The sequence below is a fragment of the Mesoplodon mirus genome, assembly GCF_964341445.2.
Source record: "Mesoplodon mirus genome assembly, chromosome: 6".
Taxonomy (NCBI): domain Eukaryota; kingdom Metazoa; phylum Chordata; class Mammalia; order Artiodactyla; family Ziphiidae; genus Mesoplodon; species Mesoplodon mirus.
Window position 1 is genome coordinate 79175876 of NC_138982.1, and position 22768 is coordinate 79198643.

General features: G+C 37.1%; 1 protein-coding gene across 6 annotated transcripts; it reads left to right on the forward strand.

The window, feature by feature from the left end:
• Positions 1-22360, forward strand: MIX23 (mitochondrial matrix import factor 23). Of its 6 annotated transcripts, none has more exons than XM_082624908.1 (5): positions 1-93; positions 10119-10244; positions 14838-14984; positions 19887-19946; positions 22076-22359. In XM_082624908.1, exons 1-5 carry the CDS (start codon positions 43-45, stop codon positions 22124-22126), a joined length of 435 nt encoding a protein of 144 aa, XP_082481034.1. In that variant the 5' UTR covers positions 1-42; the 3' UTR covers positions 22127-22359. The 6 variants fall into 6 exon arrangements, with proteins under 6 accessions (XP_082481034.1, XP_082481037.1, XP_082481036.1 ...); XM_082624911.1 differs by lacking the exon at positions 1-93 and adding an exon at positions 126-374; XM_082624910.1 differs by lacking the exon at positions 1-93 and adding an exon at positions 126-370.
• The last annotated feature ends 408 nt before the right edge of the window (positions 22361-22768 follow it).

Below are 22768 nucleotides of genomic sequence, written 5' to 3' on the forward strand. Positions count from 1 at the left end.
CGCGGTGATTGGCTCGCGGCGGGGGCCTCGTGTTTGTCCAATATGGCGGCGCCCAGTGGCGGTGTGAACTGTGAGGAGTTCGCCGAGTTCCAGGTGACGGGGTTTTCCTCACGCGGCAGGCGTGCCCTTCCTTTTGTCCCCAGACCCTCTTCCCTACTCTGGCCTGGGAGGGAGTGCGGACCAGTTGTGGCAAAAGCGGGTATTTCAAAATTCCTTTTTCGAGTCATTGGAGGTCATGGGGGCGCGGGCTTGGCCTTAGGGAGCGAGGCTGCTGCCTTGGGGTCATGGCTCTCCCTGCGCCTCCCAGACCTTGAGTAACTGCGCCCAGAAACTCCAGTGGTTCCTCGGTGGCAAAGCCGAGTCCGGCCGGGTGGGTAAGGATTGCAACAACCATTTAGCCATTCTCTGAACTCAGTTCTTAGTCTCTGTCATTCCCCTCCTGTTTAAAGCTGAGTATTTACAGGAGAGAAAAAGTGAAGGAAAGCTTATTTACTTGATAAAACAAAACAAAAAAATTGTACGAGTTTCACTATTTTGATGGGTCAGAACGTTTGGAGGTTTGAAGGGTCGATTAATCCTAGTACCTGCGCTGGTGCTCTGCCTTCCCAACCATTAGAGAAAATGTAACATTTAAGAAAAAGGTTATGTCTTTTATATATTCAAACATCAGAGGTCTAGGGCTGATTATTAACCCACGAATTAAAGAACAGGGGGTCTGGATTTTGCTATGAAAGTTATCTGTTCCAATGTAAGCATAAGTGCTGCTGTCTTGATAAAAGTGTGAAATTTAAAAATAATGAAAAAGGTTTTTTTAACTATAGATAATGAAAAATCATTTCACGTATCACTGACCTCTGTAGTAAGCTGTGTGCTTGCATCCGTTTTTAGGGAGTGATATTCTTGAAGATAATCTCAACAGATTGAATTATTTGACAAACATCATTTGGTCAAAGAAGTTTCTGTGGAGTCTTTCCAGCATTATATACACCTTTTTCACCACTTCAGCTGCGCAGATTAGATCAGCACAACAGCAGCAGACTTCAAATGTGATCAAAGTGCCTAACAAATACAAATATTTGTAAAAATCGTAAATAAGGTAGAAAAAAGACTGTTGGATTCTAAGGTTAACCACACCATTTGTGGCCTTGGTCTTGTCACGTTAGTCCTGTGATTTAACTTGGGTTAATGAGCTCAGATAATTGAGCAATGATAGCCTTAAAGTTTATCTGAAAGAACCCTGGTTAGGGAGTTGGATGTTCTGGGTTCTAGTACTACTTCTGCCATTAACAGCTTTGGGACCTTGAGCTAATCACCTGACCCCTTCCATAATTAACTTTTGAATCTGTAAAATAAGATTATGTTAAATAACATTTAAAATGGCTTCCATCTCTATAATTATTTAAATCTCTAAAACCAAATTTCAAAGGATCTCTTTAAGCTGTTGAAACATCCAACAGTGCTTAAAGAACACTTTCATTTTCTTTTGGAAGGTCAGATGAGATGTTGTTAAGTGGGCAAAAGCTAAACTGTCTTGCAGAATTATTTTATTCACAGAGATAATGTAAATTAAAAAGTCATAAAATGAATCTCATTAGTGAAACCTGGAGAAGTTTTTAGATTGTTTCTCTAGGACTTTTCCAAATGTGTGGTTTATAATGGAGAATACCCTGGGTTAAAAGTCAGAAGATCAGGTTTTCCAGAGCTGGCCTTGGCATATCATTTAACGTCATTGTGAATGAGTATAAGAACATTTGCCCCTACTGCTTCAGAGGCATACAAATGTAAAAAAATGTATTTGAAAATGTAAAATTTTAGTATAACATTTACATTTAAATGAATTTTGTAAAATTATAAACTGTAGTTAACTGGCACACTCAAATTATTAATCAAAGTTTATGTTTTTTAGAGCTATGAAACCATTACATTTTGTATGTAGGTACCTTATATGTGAAAAGCACGGCACTGAATACTGTGGAAGAGAAACAGAAAATTGTGTGGTTTTTATTATAAAGATTTAGGTACTTTTTCCCCAGAATTTTACTATGAAGATGTTCAAACACTGTAGAAAGTTCAAAGAATTTTACAATGAATACTCATGTACCCACTGTGTAGGTTCTACAGTGATTCACTATATTTACTAAATCACATACCATCCCTCAATCTATCCATCAATCCACCTTTTTTATTTTTAAAATTTTTTTATTTTTTATTTTTTTGCGGTACGCGGGCCTCTCACTGTTGTGGCCTCTCCCGTTGTGGAGCACAGGCTCCGGACGCACGGGCTCAGCAGCCATGGCTCACGGGCCCAGCCACTCCACGGCATGTGGGATCTTCCCGGACCGGGGCACAAACCCATGTCCCCTGCATCGGCAGGCGGACTCTCAACCACTGCGCCACCAGGGCAGCCCCACCTTTTTTTATTTTTAATTTTTGATGCATTTCAAAGTAAATTGCTACCTTATCACTGTGTCCTCATATGACCTCTGTGTGCACACAGAGGGAGAGAGATCTCTGGTGTCTTTTCCTCTTACAATGACACCAGTTCTATGGGATTCGTGTCCCACCCTTATGACCTCATTTAACCTTAATTACCTCCCTAAAGGCCCTGTCTCCAAAAACAGTCACACTGGGTGTTAGGGCTTCAACATACGAAATTGGGGGCAGGAGGGGGGCCGAGGCAGGGACACTGTTCAGTCCATAACAGAAACCTGCTAGGTATCAGGCACTTGGAGAGACTGAGTGGGCAGGATATAAAACAAGGAACTCATGCAGGGATATAAAACGTGTAGAGGATATTTAGAATATGAACACAATGCTGTAACAGTTCAGAGAGCATTAAGTCAATAGATGGTAATTGAGCTCTACCTGAGGTGGACACAACCAGGGGAATTCTAGGTAGAAGGAATAGTATATAGGCAGAAAGTTTTATATATTGGGGGGGGGGAAATAGCAAATTGTTGGAATTCAGAATTTGCACAGGTGCACATTGGGATTACACAAAAGATTGGAACCAGGTTATGAAAGGCCTTGAATGCCAAGTGTGAGGTTAGGGAGTCAGTGAGCAGAGGGGGTGAATTGATCAAAGAGATGTTTTAGGAAGATTTATTACTACGCCCACAGTCTTTGTTAGCGCCCTATCATTTTTGCAATTAGCTTTGCTGTAGCTCTTCTTATCTTCAGTCATTGCTTTCTCTAATATATCTCCCCTTCATAATGCTATGGCTTCATACTGTTATCTTCTAAATTTTAGAACCTGAACCATACATCTAATTTCAGGATTATACGACTAAGTCTAAACTACTTAACATGGCATACAAGTCCTTTTAAAATCCAATCCCAAAGTGCCTCTGCTTAGTTAACTGTCACCACTGCCCGTATTCATACATACTTCTCTCTCCCCAACCCCTGCCACTTCCAATATACCTTTGAACTCTGCTGTCCAGCCACATAGGCCTACTTTTCCCTGAACACATGATGTTTTGTCATTTCTGTGTGCTTTTTTTCCACTAAACACCCTGAAATCCCTTCTTCCTGACTCTATCTGAGACCCAGTTCATATATCACCTGAGCAAAATCAACTAAGTATTCCTAGAATGTTTAAGTCTTGGTATTTCTGGTAAGAATATTTATTTATTTACACACAATTGATTTTGAGTTGTTTGATAATTAGGTACAGACTAAATAGACTATTTTCTAGCATCAGTGATGGTATCTTTTGCAGCATACCTAGCTGCTCCCTGTTCCCTTGCCTGGGAGTGCAGAGGACTGCACAGGACTCTGGCAGTTGCAGGCAAGTCTGTATTTCTGGCTTGGGGGAAGCACAGTGTGAGCATTGTTATAAAAATGGAGTTTGAGGAGCCAGAAAGAGCACCATGTGAATGGGATCTACTTCTGGATACCTTCAGGCCGAGAGTGAGGAAAAGAAAGGTTAAGAAATTTCAGATCATTCTGTGGAGTACATTTTAATTTTACTGTCAAGTAATAGACCTTTTACCACCCGCCGTGTACTCTAAAAGCTTCCTAAAATAATAAAAAGAATTTAGCTAAGGAGTAACCTTAGGAATAGAGTATAGCATAATTGCAGGGGCAGTAGAAAATTTTCTCCACCCCTCCCTGCTGCTAGATATGGTCAGTTCTTCAGTACTGAAATTGCCTTCCAAGAGGGTGAGATTTTCACCCCACAGTTAAAGGTAATACATAAAATGCAATTCCAAGGTAAGTGCCTGAATAACATTAAAGGGTTAGCCTAAAGTTAGAGATTCATGATATATCAGAATTTCTTGTTGTTTTGAGGAGAATGAAAGGAGAAGCTGGAGGCACTACAAAGTTTGGAGAGTTATCTTCTGCTGTTCTTTGACACTTAGAAGCTGATTAGGGTTCCAGCTCCTATACAGAGATGTAGCCTTCAGAGAGCCACTGAACTGTGTGTATTTCTGTACTATCTCTGTGGACTTGTGTTGCAGTTTGTTGTATGCTGTCTGCTCAGGGGTGTCTGCTTTATATTTTCTTGGTGAATTTGTGAGAGAGAGGGTATGCCATTGGAGCTAAGTATCAGGTAGGTAGTTAGTAATTCCTTATGAATGATACATATAGTTTAATGGCAGCACTTATGTGCCTGCATTAACCTTCATCTGTTCTCAGTCTGTGAGGGTACCCAAGCTTTTCTCTAGACCCCCTTGGAGTTGCCTTAAGAGCCCTGGCACCTTTTGTACTGTAAAGAAATTTGTGCCTAGTGAGGTAGTTTACAGTTCTTTTCCTTCTCCTTTTGCAACTTTGAAAGAAATTCCTTCCTGAGCCTTACCCCTTTTCCCCCCTTATCTTTAGCTTTCCTAGTATCTTTTCTGTGATATTTAAAAGTAACTTACAGTTCTCAGCAATTCCTGAACAAGTGCACTATCAGTTTGTCATTATATTATCTCGAATTCAACACTGTCCAGTAGAGCTTTCTGTGACGGTGGAAATTTGTGCTGTCCAATATGGTAGCCACTAGCAATATGTGGCTCTTGAGCACTTGAAATGTAGCTCGTGCAATTGAAAATTTTTGATTAAAATAACCTCATTTTGGGGCTTCCCTGGTGGCGCAGTGGTTGAGAGTCCGCCTGCCGATGCAGGGGACAGGGGCTCGTGCCCCGGTCCGGGAAGATCCCACATGCCGCGGAGCAGCTGGGCCCGTGAGCCATGGCCGCTGAGCCTGCGCGTCTGGAGCCTGTGCTCCGCAATGGGAGAGGCCACAACAGTGAGAGGCCTGGCCACAACAGTGAGAGGCCTGGCCACAACAGTGAGAGGCCCGCGTACCGCAAAACAAACAAACAAACAAACAAAAAACCAAAAAATTTTATTTAGAGGTTAGATTAGATAGAGGTTATTTAGATAGCTGGTGTCTTTCATATTAAAAGCCAAGCTCTAGATCATATATTGATGATTCTTTAGCACACAGAGAACACATATATTTGAAACTTCACATTTGTAAGACTGAAATTGTTTGATTTATTACCTAGTTAATGCCAATAAATTCCCACTGCTGTAAGGAACTTAACAGTATGTCCAAATTGTTTTATTGGAGGGAAAGTTGGCTGTATTGCTAATGATCAGACTCAAAACTAGTTAAAGTTCAAAGTAAATCAAAACTCTAGGAAGTGATATAATCTTTCGCCTGCATCAGTCTCCTAACTAACCTCTCTGCATCTACTCTTGTTTCTCTCTAATCCATTTTCCACACTTTAATTCTTTAACTTTAACTTAGGCAATCATTTCAGAATACAAATCAGATCATGTAACTCCACTGTATTTAAACACTTCATTGGTTCCCTATTGCTTTCAGGAAAAAGGCTAAAATCCTGTAACATGATCGGTAATGGTGGACCTCATTTTACACCATGCTTTCTCTTATTCTCTGTACTTAAGCCACATTAACTTTTCAGTCCATTAAACAGTCTATTTAAATGACTCTTGTGAAATCATCCATAGTTTCCATCCTGCTAAATCTAAAAAGTTAATTTCTGTCCACATCTTTATTGACTTCCTAGTAACATTCAACACAGTTGACCATTTCCTCCTTGAAACCTTTCTTCTTCTGACTTCTGTGACATCTCAGTCTTTCTCCTGTAGTTTTAGATGCTAGAGTTCCTTCTTGATCGTTAACCCCCTTTATTCCCTACAGTCTCCCTCAGTGATCTCTTCTTGTTTCATGGCTTTAAAAACATTAATTTGGGGAATTCCCTGGCAGTCCAGTTGTTAGGACTCCAAGCTCTCACTGCTGAGGGCCCAGGTTCAATTCCTGGTCAGGGAACTAAGATCCAGCAAGCCATGCACCATGCATGCATGCATAAATAAGTAAATAAATAAATAAATAAATAAATAAAATTTGTTAATATAACTTCAGCCCCGTTCAGTGTCAGACTGGTATATTCAACGTTCTGCTTAACTTTTTTACTCATATCTAACAGGCATCTCAAACTTCAACATGTCCAAAGCAGAATTTTTTTTAAAAACTTTTTATTATGCAAAATTTCAAATTTCACAAAAGGAGAGAGAGTACCATGAATCCCTGTGTACTCATCTTTCAGTTCCAACAATCAGTTCATGGACACTCTTCTTTCATTTATATACCACCATTTTCCCCATCCTAACCAGATTATTTTGAAGCACATCCCAGGTAGATCTTTTGTTCTGTAAATATTTCAGTCTTTATTTCTAAAAGATTACAATTTTAAACAATACCGGTGTCACAAACAATTAACAATAATCCTAAATGTAAAATATCCTGTGAGTCAGAATAGGATCTTGATCTTCCCACTCCTTCCAAATCTTTTCCTCTCCCAGTCTCTCCCCACTATTAATTAATGACTCTACCTACTATCCATTCGGTTGCTCAGGTCTCAATCCTAAGCGTCATTCTGTTTACTTTTCTCATCCCCCAACACCAATTCATCAGCAAGTCCTATCAGCTCTCTCTTCAAAATATATCCTGAATCCAACTTCTCCCTGATTCCACTGCTACCTCTTCTATGTCTCTTGCCTAGACCACCAGAGTAGTCTGCTGAATGATCACCCTGTTTCCATTCTCAACATAGCAGTCGAAGTTATCTTTGAAAAAATTAATCGTTATATCATTCCCTTGCCTAAAACCCTGTTTCCTTTAGGAAAAAACCCTTAATTGTTTCTGTTGTCTCTCCTGTCCTTTATTTTCTCCTCAACTCTGATCTCACCTAATACCACTCTTTCCCTTATTCACTTCCAGCCCACTTGCCTTCTTTTAGTTCTTCAAACATCCCCAAGTTTGTTCTTGCCTCTTAATTTTTGACTTGTTCCCCCAGATGTCCTTTTAGTTGGCTTATTTATATCATTCAGATCTCAGTTCAAATGTTATGTCCTGGAGAGGCCTTCTTTGATCTCCCTATCTAAAGTATTAGCCCCTCAGCCCCACCTAGTCATTCTTCATCCCATTACCAGTTTTCTTTTTTGTAGTACTTTTCAGCACTGAAATTATCTCATTTATTGGGGTACTTGTTTATTGTTTCTCTCCCCCTCTGAGAATTTTGCTGCATAAGAGCAAGGGCCTTTTCTATTTTATTCACCATTATAGCCCTGGTGTTAGAATGGTGCCTAACCATTAGACATTAGTAAGTATTTTTTGAATGAAGAGTGAGTTAATGAATCAACTCTGCGGTCTCTCTAATTGCTGCATATGTTTAAAGAAGAAAGATTGCTGAGGACTCTCAGTCAAGGAAAGCTTTATCTAAAAGGTATAATGTAAACCTTGGCCTCAGGATCAGTTCGATTTAGATAGAGGGAAAGAGGAGAGATTTTAAAGGTTTTTTTTGTTTTTGTTTTAATAGGCAAGTTGTAGGAGGTAAAGTTGGCAAGGAAGGTCCCTGTTTGCTACTTAGCTATTTTTTAACTCTAAATAGTACTGCCGCTGTTTGTTTGAAATTTGCCACTTACTGACATTATATATCCTCTACTGTACATAAAACATTATTTAAAATGGTGGTTGCTTAGTGAATATGTTAAGATTATCCCCTAAGAATTCCAGTTTACAGAGAATCTTGATACTATTGACAAAAATAGAAAGATACAAGAAGAGGGGATAAGATAGTGAAGTTGGTTTTAGATCTGATGTTTGCCTGTTTTTCTTAGTCTAAATTATGAGCCTTCTACAAGCTGTTTTATTTCTAGATTGGGTTCTGGAAAAGGGCATTAAATTACTAATTAAAGATTAATAGCCTGATAGGAATAGAATCTATGCTGCAGACAGACTGAATGGCCTAAATTGTTATTATAATTGGAAACGCCTAGCTGTTAATTATGAGGGAAATGGTCAAATAAGTTGTGATACCTCTACAGAATAGAATATTTATGCACCTATTAAAAATGTCTTCAAGGTAACAAGGGCAGAATGCTCATAATTCCATAAAGTAAAACTTTTAACTGTTATACAATACCTCAATTTGATAAAAATATTTGCAGATATGTATAGAAAAAACTGAACACAGCATTGTAAAGCAACCATACTCCAATAAAAATTAATTTAAAAAAAAACAAAGGGATATCTTATTAATGATGGTTAACTATGGATGATTCTATTTTCTTTAAATTTTTTCTAATTTTTCCAAAATGATTGTATAATACTTTAATCATAATAAAAGTTTATTTTAACAAATGGATGATACAGCATAGGGAATATAGCCAATATTTTATAATAACTTTAAATTTAGTATAATCTATAAAAATACTGAATCATTACATTGTATGTTTGAAATTAATATAATATTGTAAATCAACTATAATTCAATAAAAAAGAATAAACAGTAACTATAACTTATTCACAATCATATGATTAAATAATGTATGCAAATCACACTCCTGCCAATTTTCAGATTAAAAGCTGTCATCTTTAATGTGACCCAAAAAAATGGATGAAAAGAATGAAGACGTTGATTTCAGTGATGGATTTAAGTATGGCAAAGAAATAGGTTCATATGTTGAAGGAAGTAGAGGATCAAGCAAAGATGCTTTTAATACACATTAATATTAAATGTTAACTTCCTGGATGTTTTCAATAAGTATAGTCCTAGTATTATACACTTCTGTTTTCTTAATGATTTTTCTGTGATTGTGTTCTGTTTTGTTTTGTGGGGCCAGGGTGAGGTAAGGGTGGATTAAAAGAGAAAGAAAGGGGTATACTACTAGAAACCTTTTCTAGAGTTTATATCATCTGCAGACAGAAGGTAGCTGATGCCCAGCCTTTGTCTAGTGACAAGTGAAAAGAAGTACCCTAATCAAAATGTGGGGAGAAGGGACTATGCTGTGTTGGTATACTCATCAGGGTCTGTCTAAGTTCCCTGCCCTTTTGATATTGTTTTTATTTTGATTGGGTTTTGAGAGTTGGAGCCTCTTTTAGAGGGGAGAGATCCTTGGGAAATGTGAACTTGGGTAACTGAGAAAAGGTAAAACTACTTGTTCTATGAACAAGAAAGCCACAAAGAGTTTTGGTTCCTTTTCTAGCAGTATACTTTTTGTTACAAAAATAATACACAATCGTAGTAAAAAACTAAAAAACAAAAATCCCGAAAGGAAAAAAAGCTTGAAAGGATATAGATTAACGTCTGCACATTAATCACTGCTGATAGTTTCTTGTGTATCTTTCTAGAAAATTTATGTCTAGCACCACATTTTAGAATGAAAGACAAAGAGGGAATAGAGCAAGCAATGATGCTGGATTGTTTTGGACAAGTTGAGGTAATCAAATTCAGTAGAATCCTTTATTGGCTGTATGCTGGAGATGGAAAGAACACACAGTGTTTGCTAAGCACCGTGCCAGCACATGGGGTTTACAAATGAATGAAACGCTCTTTACACTTAAGATGATCACAGTGGGACCAAGGAAAGAGTTGTGCCAATTGTTAGAATTACTATTACATAATCTACCTCTCATTCTTGTAAAAAAGATTTTTCTGTGGTCGCACTACATATAGTGTGGTTTCCCCACTCCTAATTCACAGGGTTGTAACATATCCAAGAGCTTTATTTATTTATTTAGTTTTGCTTAAATGGTCTTTTTTTAACCACTTAACTTTCCATTCAAGTTACTATTCTTTTATTTTAAATATATATAGGAATTACTCAAGGTGATGAGGACGATTGATGACAGAATAGTACATGAATTAAACACTACGGTTCCAACAGCTTCCTTTGCAGGGAAAATTGATGCCAGCCAAACCTGTAAACAACTTTATGAGTCTGTAAGTGTATCTTTTGAGTCTTTTCTTTTGTGCTTCCTTTATGCCTTTCTCTGTAGGCAAAATAAGAAAACAATTGACATAATTAAACTGTGGATACAAGAATTGAATCTTCATGTTTTCTTGCCCACACCTGAGGGTGTATATAAGTTTTGATCCAGTTTCTACAAAATAAAGAAAATGTGTGGTCTTAAGCACAAGTCTGGGAAGAGACAGTTCTAAGGAATGAAAGCAGCCGTTTTTTGACCCCGTTGTGAGCAGCCTTTAACTTAAGGAAAGCTTTTGCTTCAAGGAACGAAGGAGAAAGTGAAACAGTCAAGTACAATAAAACAGTGAAACAAGAGCAGGGTCTTTGAATGAATCAATCTAAGAAGCTAGACACCTGATTTAAGGAAGAATTAAAACCCTTCACACTTTTTATCAATATATCTTCTATCTTCCCTCACTCATCAGGAAGGGGAAAAGAAGCATTTGGCAGGAGAGAAGGAAAAGCCACAGAAAAATTGTCCTTTTCTGAGGCTTTGGTTTCTCAAGTATGCATTCTTTCATTGCCTCTTAATTTATTAATTTATTAATAATAATTAATTTATTAATTTATTTCTCTTTTTTAATTTCTAAAAGTGAAAGGAAATAACAATTTAGCTAAGCATTTTTTATAGCTTACTTATTTTTTTTCATTAATTTGGAAGCTGATGTTCAAATGGCATTTGCTTTATTAGGCTCTACCACAAGATTACTGTATTACTTAAAATCTAAAGTCCATTTCTCAATTATGAAAAAAAATCAGTTTTGGATAAACTTATTCATATCACTTAAATTCAAAGCATTAACTGCTGATATTTTTTTCTGCTTTTATGTGAAAGTATGTTACTTTGTTGAGTGGTCAGGTAATTCTTGTGGCTTCATAAAATTGCAAGGACGGGGGCTTTAAGGAGTAGACACCAGTATTGGGAGTAGAGAGCATGGGTCCAAGGCCTAATTTATTATGAGGTTGTTCGACAGTTCACTGAGTTTCTTTGGGTAGCTCTGTCTAAAGAACTATTGATAGAAGTTTGTAATGGCTTTAGTGATCCACCTCACTACCCATATATATATAATCTCTATAATCTATTCAATTGTTTCCATTTAGAATCTTTTTATTAACCTAGAGGTTTATAGTACAGCGATTAACAACATGGATTCCAGATCTAGATTAAATCTCACCTCTGCTACTTCCTAGCTGGGTGACCTTGAAATAACCTCTGAGTCAGTTTCCTTATTTGTAAAATAGTATCAGAAAAGTATCTGGTCAATTGTTAGAGGATTAAATGAGTTAATATAAAGTGCTTACTGTACTAAATGTTTTACATATAAATGCTTGCTGCTTCTCTTATTGTTATTATTTCTTATTCCTTTGTTGAACCAGGATAAACTGGCATGCTAAATTTGGAACCTTTCTGTTTTAGATATTCTTGTGTATGTGTTTGGGTTTTTCTCCATCTGTATTCTAGAGGGATCCAGCAACATGAACGTATGTAAAGGATTATTTATCAAGTAGCTCTGTTCCAGGGGTCGAGCCTGCAATAGAGTACCCATGCTAACAAGTACCACTGAGTTCCCTTAGATATTGTCTCAGTTAAGAAGTGGAACTCTGTGACATGTCCAAGTTGTTTACGGTCACCCTGACTGTCTTTAGTCCCTGACCCTTCCTTTTATAGTCGATGAAGGAATATTTGCGCACTCTAATGATAATACTTCTTCATAAGAGAAGATCAGCAAAGTTATTATAAAGCACTGATTTTAGAAATTCCAAATCTTAAAAGTATAGTCTTAGTAAAAATGAAATAATTTCAATAAGATTCCCTTATTAGAGCATATTCCCTGAATATATGAAGTTTTCCTAGCTTTACATAGTTTATTGTTTAGTTTCAAGATAAACATAAAAATCAATACTGAACAGTTAAAAAGTCTATGAGCTTGGAACAGTGCTTTACAAATGCAAAACTGTTACCGGTGTCATAATGATTGATTTAGAGTAATTCTTAAAGCTATCTCTTTAATATAATGAACTTTTGGACTATATGTTTAAAAAATATGCTTCTTACATCCTTTTGTCAGAAGTTCTGGAGGAAGATTTAAAACAAAAAATGCCGTGACAAAAACTTATTAACTTTTTTTGCAATTGAGGTATAGTTGATGTACAATATTATATGTTTCAGGTGTACAACATACTGATTCACAATATTTAAGTGTTTTGCTTTTAATGATAGTTAAACTAAGGGTCGTTGTTAGGATTCTAAGATGATGTTTGGGAAATTGGAATTTAGAGTTAATTTAGAATCAACCTTTGTTCTAGAAAGAAAAACACCAAAAAACTATAATCAGGAAAACGACATTCTGTTTCCCTTAAAGGCAAAAAGCATTATTTAAAAATAATGATTAAAAGGTAGTAGGTGAAAATTTCAGTCTAAAAGAAGTTCTCAAAGTTGTGGTAAAATAAAACTGGAAAGTCCTAGATATACCCCCTTTAGACTAGTTTTGAATCATTCTCCTGCCCCACCCCAAGTGTCTTCATTTCAAAATTGTTTACCCCAAATCAAAGGAAGTATGGTTATGATGTGGTTATAGTTCAGGATTTTTCTCCTCTAACCAAAGTTTTACTTTACTGAGTTTCTTAATTTTATCTCAGTTCCTTTAATAAGCACTTTATGTATCAGAAATAATTCTCTTATGACCAAATCCTCAAGCATCTGATACTAATGAGCTAATAAGCCTGGTTTCGTGTTATTTTTTCTCTGGTAAGCTTATATCACGCCATCTGTTACTAGTTATCAAGCGTCCTCATTTCTTTGACATATATGTACAGAAAGAAGTCCATGCATATTCCTCTTGCATATGCTCTTAGTTTTGAATTTTATTGAAGGATGGTCATGAAAACAGACCACAATAATTGATAATACTGAGTAAAAGGTGATTTGCCCAGCAATTCCTGTTCACATAGGAGTGGGTTCACAGTCGGGCTAATCTGAAGGAAATGTAAGCAGGTGAGGGTAGGAGGGTAGTTTGCATCTAGAAGTGTATCCACAGGGAAAGGGCCAAGCTAAAGAGGGGAGTAATGGAGGAAAGCCCAACCAAGGAAGGAAACTGTGTGGAGAGAGACCAAAAGAAGGATATTGAACATTTTAATAAAATGTACAAAATTTGAAATTGATTTTAAAATGCAGATAGAAAAATGAGAATATTGTGATAGACTTCTAGTTGGTACTAATGCTGTTTCACTAATTGCTGGGGGGTTAGACAAAATATCAAAGTAATTAAATAGCATCTGGCATCTGAGCAATGTACTGAGTCATGTTGCCTCTAAATTTTAGAGGTGGAAAGGATATTACTGATTATTTACTCATAATCCATAATTTTCCAAAAGAAGAAACTGAAGCCTGTAACAGAAGCAGCATATTAGCTAATAAATATGGGCCTTGAGGCTGTCCTTGTGAACCCTAAATGTTACAATGAAAAAAATTAGCATATTAGAGAAATATACTATAGGTGGGATTAACATCTGTTAGGAAATTCCCTCCCTTCACATGGGTACAACTTTTAACTAATGCACTTTTAGTATTCCCCTCTAGAAATATAAAGGTTTATTCTTTCCTGGTGTGTATTAGACCAGTAGTTCTTAACCACGGGGTCCCATTATGACCATTTAAGAGCTGTATTTCAAATAACTTATGAGGAATGCTTATAGAATGGTTGTTAGTCCCATATTTTTTATAAAATATATATAATGGGTTATTTCTATACAGCCATCACTAGCATAGCATTGGGATATTCCCCCTTCAGAGGGAAGAAGGAATGATATAACATGATTAAATGGAGCAAGCCAACACTTAAATTTTAGTTGGAGGTGAACCACTGTTATGCACCATTAATTATAATGACGATTGCATATTATTTTAGTATTTTGCTCTGTCTCCACCCCAAGTTTTGGGGGTATCTTCAGAATTTGGCTATGATCATGGGAGTATGTTTGAATTGAAACATGACTATCATAATTAATGAAACAAGGCAGAAAATAGATGCAAATTATTGTATTGGATGTGTTGCATTAAGATGAAGGCTAATAAACAATTGTTTCTCTTTATTGTAACTAAGAGCTTCTCTATATCACTTACTTTATAATTTTTTGCACTGTTGACAACATGAGGCTGAAAAAAAAAATGAAAGAACAAAAAGAGAACAGCAATAGGAAGTGGCCCAGAAGGTGTGTGAGGGTGGGTGTAGGGTAGAGGAACACACAGATGCAAGAATGGGAGAGAAAGGAGTGTAGGGAGGAGACTGAGATGAAAAGCGCAGCGCGAGAAGTGCAGGAAGAGGAGCAGGAAGGCCTGGGAGCTTAGTGAGGAAGAAGACGGCCCAACCTCTTCACTTTCACCCTCACAGCTGCTGCCTTTGAGCTGGCTCATTCAGCACAATCTTCTCTTCCACAGATTCAGTTTTTAAAAACTGTTTTAGAAAGTATTACATTTCTGTAGCCTAAAAAAATTTTTTTAAAACACTGAAATGTGACAAATTGCTGTGATTTTTTCTTTTTCTCATTTCCTTCTTTTGTTCTTTTAGTTGATGGCGGCTCATGCCAGTAGGGACCGAGTCATAAAAAACTGTATAGCTCAGACCTCATCAGTAGTAAAACAGCTCCGAGAAGAGAGAGAAAAGAATTTGGACAATTTAACATTGTTAAAGCAACTTAGAAAAGAACAGACAAAGGTAAGTTGGACAGGGTTTACATTTCTGAGGCAGGGTTTCCAAACTTAGCCTTCAAAATAAAGGCAGTTTTTAATATGAAAAATTTTTAATATGAAAAATTCAGAGTAAGAGACGGTTATTACTTAAAACAAAATGATCAGGAGATTAGTATTTCATTTTTAATGGGCTTTATTTTATTACATTTAAATACTAATTGGTAAATTAATGTGCATTTCATGAACGTATGGAGTGTAGCAAAAAGAAGCATGTAATCATGTTATCTCCATTCCTTTATATATTCCACAGTTAAAGATACAAGGATTAATATAGACCAACACCACATCAAAAAATCTAGGGAAATCACATCTGTATCTATGTTTTGAAGCTTGACTTGAGGAGAAACATTTTTTAAATATATTTACATTTTGAAAACAGTTACCTCTGGTTTCACTGTAGAAATCTGCTGAAATGTAATATAGATATTTAACTTCAGGATATTACCCTCTTCCGCCATAAAAATATAGTACTATTTGAATATAACCAGGGCCACCAGAGCCTCATTATGTTTATTTCTTTGCTGTGGAGAGGGTGGTATGGGTCTTTGACTCTTTTCAGACTCTCCTTTGTTTCCACTTCATTTCCCATGCCTGCCATTTTCCCTTTTAGGAGAACACCAAGTGTCCACTGAGTGCTATGTCAGAGCAAGCTTTATTTTCCCAAAGTCAGCTGTCATATAGATGGGGTGTCGACCTCAGAGTAGAGTTAATGAAGCAGAGCTATTTCTTTATAGCCCTTAAACGTAACACGTCAAGAAAACAGTTGAAATATATGCCATATTTTATTTTGTGGACTGCACTGCTGTCTTTTGAGGAGGGTGGGGGTGGGAGGGGGCCTTCAGGGGTAACTTTTTATTCTGATACAATTTCAAACTTACAGAAAAGTTGCACGAACAGTACAAGGAACTCCCATATACCCTTTACCTATATTCACCTATTGTTTACATTTTGCTCCACCTGCTTTACAGTTCATTCTCTCTACTCTTCTTTCCCCCTCCATCTTTCCCTCCCTCTTTCCCTGTCTTCCTCCCCCTCCCCCATACACATTTTTTTTCTTTTACCATTTTGAGAATATGTTGGGCACATTAGACTCCTTTACCCCTACATATGTTGGTTATTTCCTAAGAACAAGGGCTTTTTCTTACATGACCACTGTATAATTATCAAAATCATGTCTGTATTTTAAGATGGCATAATAGGTGACTTACTGATCCTTACATGTCAGGTGACTGAAATCCAGTGTGAGATGGAATCATGTTTTCATACTGAACAATTTGTGAAGTTTGCTCTTTGTTTAGTAGATGTAGCCAAACTTTGAAAAAGGGATCTTGCTGTCTCTCTCAAGCCTTTGTTCTTTTGCTGCACACAGGTGTGCACTTTCTTAGTCATCCCACTGATGCAGTGTGTCTCACTGGATACAGGATCATCCACTGTCTTTGCTGTTCTCTTTGTTCATGATGACTGCTTCAGCCCTGTGTTCCACACCTGCTGATTCATCAGCCAGTGGTGGGTTCTTCAGACAGTGAACTTAGGCTATAATGGTCATCTTAGCCTACCCTCCCTGTTGATGAAGGCTTATAGATAAATTATAGAAAGCTGGTTAAGATCTAGTTTTTTTTGGATTTTGTATTTTAACAGGCTCTTGAAGTATTGACAAAGGAAAGTGCAGGGCAGGGCTGTTAAATCAGAAACTGAAAAATCATTATTTGCAAATTAAGTCAGACAAAGAATAGAGCGACTCTTGTTAGAAGAGGGCAAAGTTCAAAAACCACTGAGTGTTTGGGAGTGATGTGTCACACGATTTTGTCTGCCCTCTGTTCTGCCCATATGTCTTTAGAGCCCAGCACAATCACTGCAAGGAGGAGTTTTAGAAACCAGCCAGTGAGTTATGAAAGGTAGTTTTCTGGCCTGTGATACTGCATAGGACTAGAGTAGAAGTTAATCATGAGTAGTATTTAAGCAAATAAGGAAACTTGAATTTTTTTTTCAAGTTTGCTGTGAAGATGATAGAATCAGAAAGAGACAGCTCTTGGAGATGTTCCAGCTCTACCTGTTCATTTTCTATATATGGAAACAGAGATACTGACATCCCCAGAGTCACAAGCTCGTAAGTGGTAGAACTGGGACTTTATAACCCATCTCGTCTGACTCTAAATTCAATCAGTGTTTTTACCTTAAGTTGTGACTAATAGTCAAATTCTGATTACTTTAGTGAACAACTTATTTATATACAGTGATGCCAGTCTGAAAGTTCCCAGTTCTTTACCTGAATCCTTACCTCAGAAAAAGCACGTTCCTTGCTGGAACTATATACCTGCTGTCACCTCTTAGCAGCCTTTGAAACGAAGTTTACCCGTTTAAGACCCAGAGCCTCAAAAACAACCATCTCGGGACTTCCCTGGTGGCGCAGGGGTTAAGAATCCGCCTGCCAGTGCAGGGAACACGGGTTCGAGCCCTGGTCTGGGAAGATCCCACATGCCGTGGAGCAACTAAGCCCGTGCCAATGAAGACCCAATGCAGCTAAAAATAAATAAATAAAACAAATAAATTTATTTTTTAAAAAAACCCAAAACAACCATCTCAAAACATTTTGTTGTTGGCACTGAAATTGCATTAGAAGCTGACTGTAATATCTACGGTGTTCAAGAATAGAAAAAACATGGATTGTAAAGGCAGACAGCTCTAAAGAAATAATCCATCTACCACTTGGAGGTTTTGTAACCTTGTAAATTAATTGTTCTGAAACTTCTGATTTTCAGTTTGTAAAATGGAATTGATACATAGTAACTTCTTATATTTTCTTTTTTTGGTGAGGATTAAATTGTATAATATATGTAAGAGCTTGCATATTGACTGATAATGAAGTAGCAGTTTCTTTCCTTTTTGACTCCATATTTGTTATATTAATCCTTTTTACAATATCCCCCCAACCAGTGGTTTCCACCTTTTGTTTAACCAGTATTAAGGGGGTTGGGGGGATCTACAGTCTTATGTGGCAGTGCATTCTCTTTTTGGACAGTTGTAATTGTTCAGAGATTTTCTTACTTAGTGTGAAAATCTGTCTCCTTGTAACATGGAATTACTGATCCTTAATCTTCCCTCTGGATAAGTCTAAACCCATTTCTACACAACATCCCTTTAAATATTTGAGAGCAATTATGAATACTGTCTCAGTGGCCTGTTGTAACACTGTTCTTTAAAGTTGTTACTTCTTTGGCAGAAAGTCCAGTCTCTGACAGAGCAGTGAAGCTTTAATGATTTCTGGGTCGATATAACTGATTAAAATCTGAAACCGAGGTTGCTCTGATGTAAGCAGGCGGGCTTCTTCAGGCTTGTTACTACTCCACAGCATATCAGAAATGCAGTCCTTCCCTTGTTCATGGTTTCAATCCTATATACTGGCCCATACTCTGACAGCAGTTTTGAGTCTACGAAGGGAGTTTACAAGGAGCGTTGGATCAGTACCACATCCATTCTTATTAGTGTTACATGCATATTTCTCAAACCTCCTGCCTGAGGTGTACTCCTAATTTATGGTTAGGTTCTTTGGTCTGGGTGCCTAACTCATGGTTGCCCAGAATTCCTCTGGCATTTTATTCCCAAATCTCCTGGCCTGGGTCTTGACTTTGGCCTGAAGAAATCATCCTGCTGTTAACCTCTTGGCTGCCTCAACCTGTAGTTCATGCTTTTTTTTCCTCCTAATTTTCCTGAATATTTTCAGGTTCTCCTCCTGGAATTAGTTAGGTTCTTTCCTTTCAAGTCTCTCTGACCAGAGGCGACCAGGAGTATGATGGGCCCTGCCATCTGGACCTGGCAATATAATTGGCTACTTTTTTTTGATGGAGTAATTAGGTTGGCAGTTAAAAAGAAAGTTAGAAAGACTAGCATTTTTAGCCTCACACCTCTGGCTGTATGGTTAAGGTATGGAAAACTCATCCCTTTCTCAATTACTTGAGCCTTATATATTCTTCTTCTCTGTTTTTCTTCCTGTTTCTTTTTTCTTTTATTCAAATCAGGTTGCCACCTCCTTGTCCTTTTTTTTGTTCATCTGTGCTATCTTTGCAAATCTATATGGTAGGATCAATAACTAGAACTGGAGTTAACTGAGTTAAAGGACATGTGAATTTACATTTTTGGTAAGTCTTACCAAATTGCTCTCCATAGAAGTTGCAACAATTTGTACTCCTACTAAAAATATATGTGAGTGTATCTTTCCCCATACCCTCACTAATACTAGATTTTATCAGACGTCAGATTTCTTCTATTAAAAATTTTTTTTGTCATATTATGGCTTAATTTACATTTCTTTATACATGAATAAAATTGTACATTTTAAAAATAGGTTTATTGGCCATTTGTTTTTCTTCTGTGAACTACCTGGGCATTTGAGATTTTTTTTTTTTTTAAAGCTCTCAAGGTGATTATAATATGCAGCAAAGCTTGAGAACTGCGGCTTTATAAGATTTAGCAACTGATTAAATATGAGGAGAACAGCTATGTCAAAGAAGGTTTTGAAATCTGGCCTAAGTATTACCATTAATAAAGAATGCAGGGGCTTCCCTGATGGTGCAGTGGTTGAGAGTCCACCTGCCGATGCAGGGGACACGGGTTCGTGCCCCGGTCCGGGAAGATCCCACATGCCGCGGAGCGGCTGGGCCCGTGAGCCATGTCCGCTGAGCCTGGGCATCCGGAGCCTGTGCTCTGCAATGGGAGAGGCCACAACAGTGAGAGGCCCGCGTACCGCAAAAAAAAAAAAAAAAAAAAGAATGCAGGAGCAGCAGCTGGTTTTGTTAGGAAAACATAGAGTTTGGTTTTAGTTCTTTAATTTAAATTTTTGTAACTTCATTTTTTTTTTCCTTTCTTGCAGTTGAAATGGATGCAGTCAGAACTGAATGTTGAAGAAGTGGTAAATGACAGGAGCTGGAAGGTATAAAATAATGTTGGTTCTTGGAGAGAACTAGGAGAGGAAGCAGAACTAGCAAAGGGAAACCAAGGGAGGGGGGAGACAAAGAGTGCCTTGGGCACTTAAGAATAATAAAGATCCTTCATTTACAAGCAATTGAAGGCTTTAACTTTTTTTGGGGGGGGCGGGGGTTGTGGTTAGAATCCAAGTTAGAGCCATCTTACAAAAAGTAGCTTTACAGTCATATGGTAGAATTGCATGATCGTCATGGGAACAGAATTGGAGACATTCTGTATGTTTCCTAATACTAATTATGGGCTATTTGATATTTAGAGTTATTAGTTGTTAACTTAGAACCTTCAACCAGGTTATTTGTTCAAGTTAGCTTTTCTGAGCTCAGTTACTTTCCATAAATTTTCATATCATTATCCTTCACAGTTGTTTGTTTTCTAACATATATGATCGTGAAACTTTGTATGTAGTTTTACTGGTATTTGATAATAGGGCTTTTTATGGCTCCTAGATTCACATGCTCCTTATTACCACCTACTTGGTTCTAATTAAGAATTAGATTGGGGGACCAGGATCCCAGGACTTTACATGTAGTTAAAAATCACAAAATTCTACACTATTGATACTATGTATAAAATAGATAACTAATGAGAACATACTCTATAGCACAGGGAACTCTATTCAATGCTCTGTAGTGACCTAAATGGGAAGGAAATCCAAAGAAGAGGGGATATATGTATATGTATAGCTGATTCACTTTGCTGTACAGTAGAAACTAACACAACTTTGTAAAGCAACTATAGTCCAATAAAACATAAAAAAAAAATTACAAAATTCCTACTTTATTTTCTGAAAAAGTATGTCTGCATGTCCTCTCTAAAACTTCAAAGATTTCCAAAGGGCAAAATCTATTAAATCTGAAAGAATGAACTGAAAATTGTTTTACCCTTTGAAATTAACCAGTGGAATGGGGCTGGATCCAGAGGGAGGTTAACTGAACCAAAAACTGGAGTGTACCGGGCTTCCCTGGTGGCGCAGTGGTTGAGAGTCCGCCTGCCGATGCAGGGGACACAGGTTCGTGCCCCGGTCCAGGAAGATCCCACATGCTGCGGAGTGGTTAGGCCCGTGAGCCATGGCCGCTGAGCCTGTGCGTCCGGAGCCTGTGCTCCACAACGGGAGAGGCCACAACAGTGAGAGGCCTGCGTACCGCAAAAAAACAAAACAAAACTGGAGTGTACCAACTTGCAGAGCCATGAATAAACTGCAAAATACAAATCGATTTTCTTTGCTTTATCACATTTCTTTATCCTATCCTCTTTGCCAAGATTTCTTATTTCTGCCCTTTCCACCTATGTGATGAGGTGTTTGCTCCTTGAAAGCACACACATTTCCCCCTTTATCAGACAAACGGAAGTATATTGTCTACACTTTGTTTTTTTCCCCTTAATATATCTTGGAGATCTTTTCAAATCAGAACATAAAGAGCTTCCTTATTCTTTTTTATGCTTGCTTATATCCCCTTGAATGGATGTACCAAAATTTTTATTTGACATAGTCCCACATGACACGTAATAATAGAATGTTCTTTTAATATTATGATATGTTGTTTGTTTAGTTTTTAGGAAGCAAGATAAATAGAACAAAACATTATATAAATTTATAGAGTTTAGCAAAAGACTAGACTCCCTTCAAGTATATCTCCATGTGAGAAGGATCTGGCACTCATTTAGAAAAGCATGACAGATATCTAAATAAAATCTACATTATAAAAGGATTTTTAAAAGCTTTATCTTAAAGTTAATTTAGATATTTTTGTCTAACTGTCCAAAATATGTCCAGAATATGGAACTAGCATATTTGTTAGTTTACCAAATAAGCTAGCTTGTGATGATTTTTTCCTTGAATAATTTAAATTTTATTAAAATATTAAAATTATCATATAAATGAATATCAAGGCCTTCTGAGCTCTTAGCACCTAGTAAGTCAGTTTGAACAAGTGAGGAAACACCTCTGTTTCCTAAACCTGTTGACCTGGGACAAAAAAGTTTATATCCACCAGACCCATGCCAAATTTAATTGAATTCCAGGCCTGATTTATACAGGATGACTCAGTGACCTTTGTTTCTGTTCACATATCTTAGGTGTTTAATGAACGCTGCCGAATTCACTTCAAGCCTCCAAAGAATGAATAAAAAGATACTTTTTTTAAAAAAGACCGGGTCATCTCATAAGAGTTAAAGCATGACAGACATCAACATGGTGGGCTTCCCAGGAAGATTTCTGAGCCAACAGTCCAAGACCTTTTGTTGATTTCAGCCCCACTTACCCAAGACCTCAAGTATAAATAATTCTGATAATTATGGAGAAATCAACTGCTATTTTATACTGATTCTGTAAAAAAAAAAAAAAAAGATATTTTGTAACTATTAAAATAATTTTCTGACTCAGTGTACATAATTATTTGATTTTTTTCCAAGTTGAGGCAGTAAGTTTTTGTAAGAGAATTTAAATACAATTTCAGTATCTGATTTGATTTATATTGTACCTCTTTGAATTTTACAAATTTATTGGCATGAGCATAGACCTTTTTGGTCATTGATAGTTTTATCTCTTTATTTATCTCTTTAGGTTTATAGCTCTTAAGTTATTTATCTCTTTAGGTTTATTGCTCTTAACTTAAAGGGCAGTAACATAGGCTGGATACTGTCCAAAGAAATTCTCTTAGTACCTTAACTTACCTCATTTTCATATGCAGAAATTAATGTTGGGTGGAAATATTTTCCTGGATAATGTTTCTGTGGACCATGAAAAAGAAAGCAAAGTAAAACAAATTC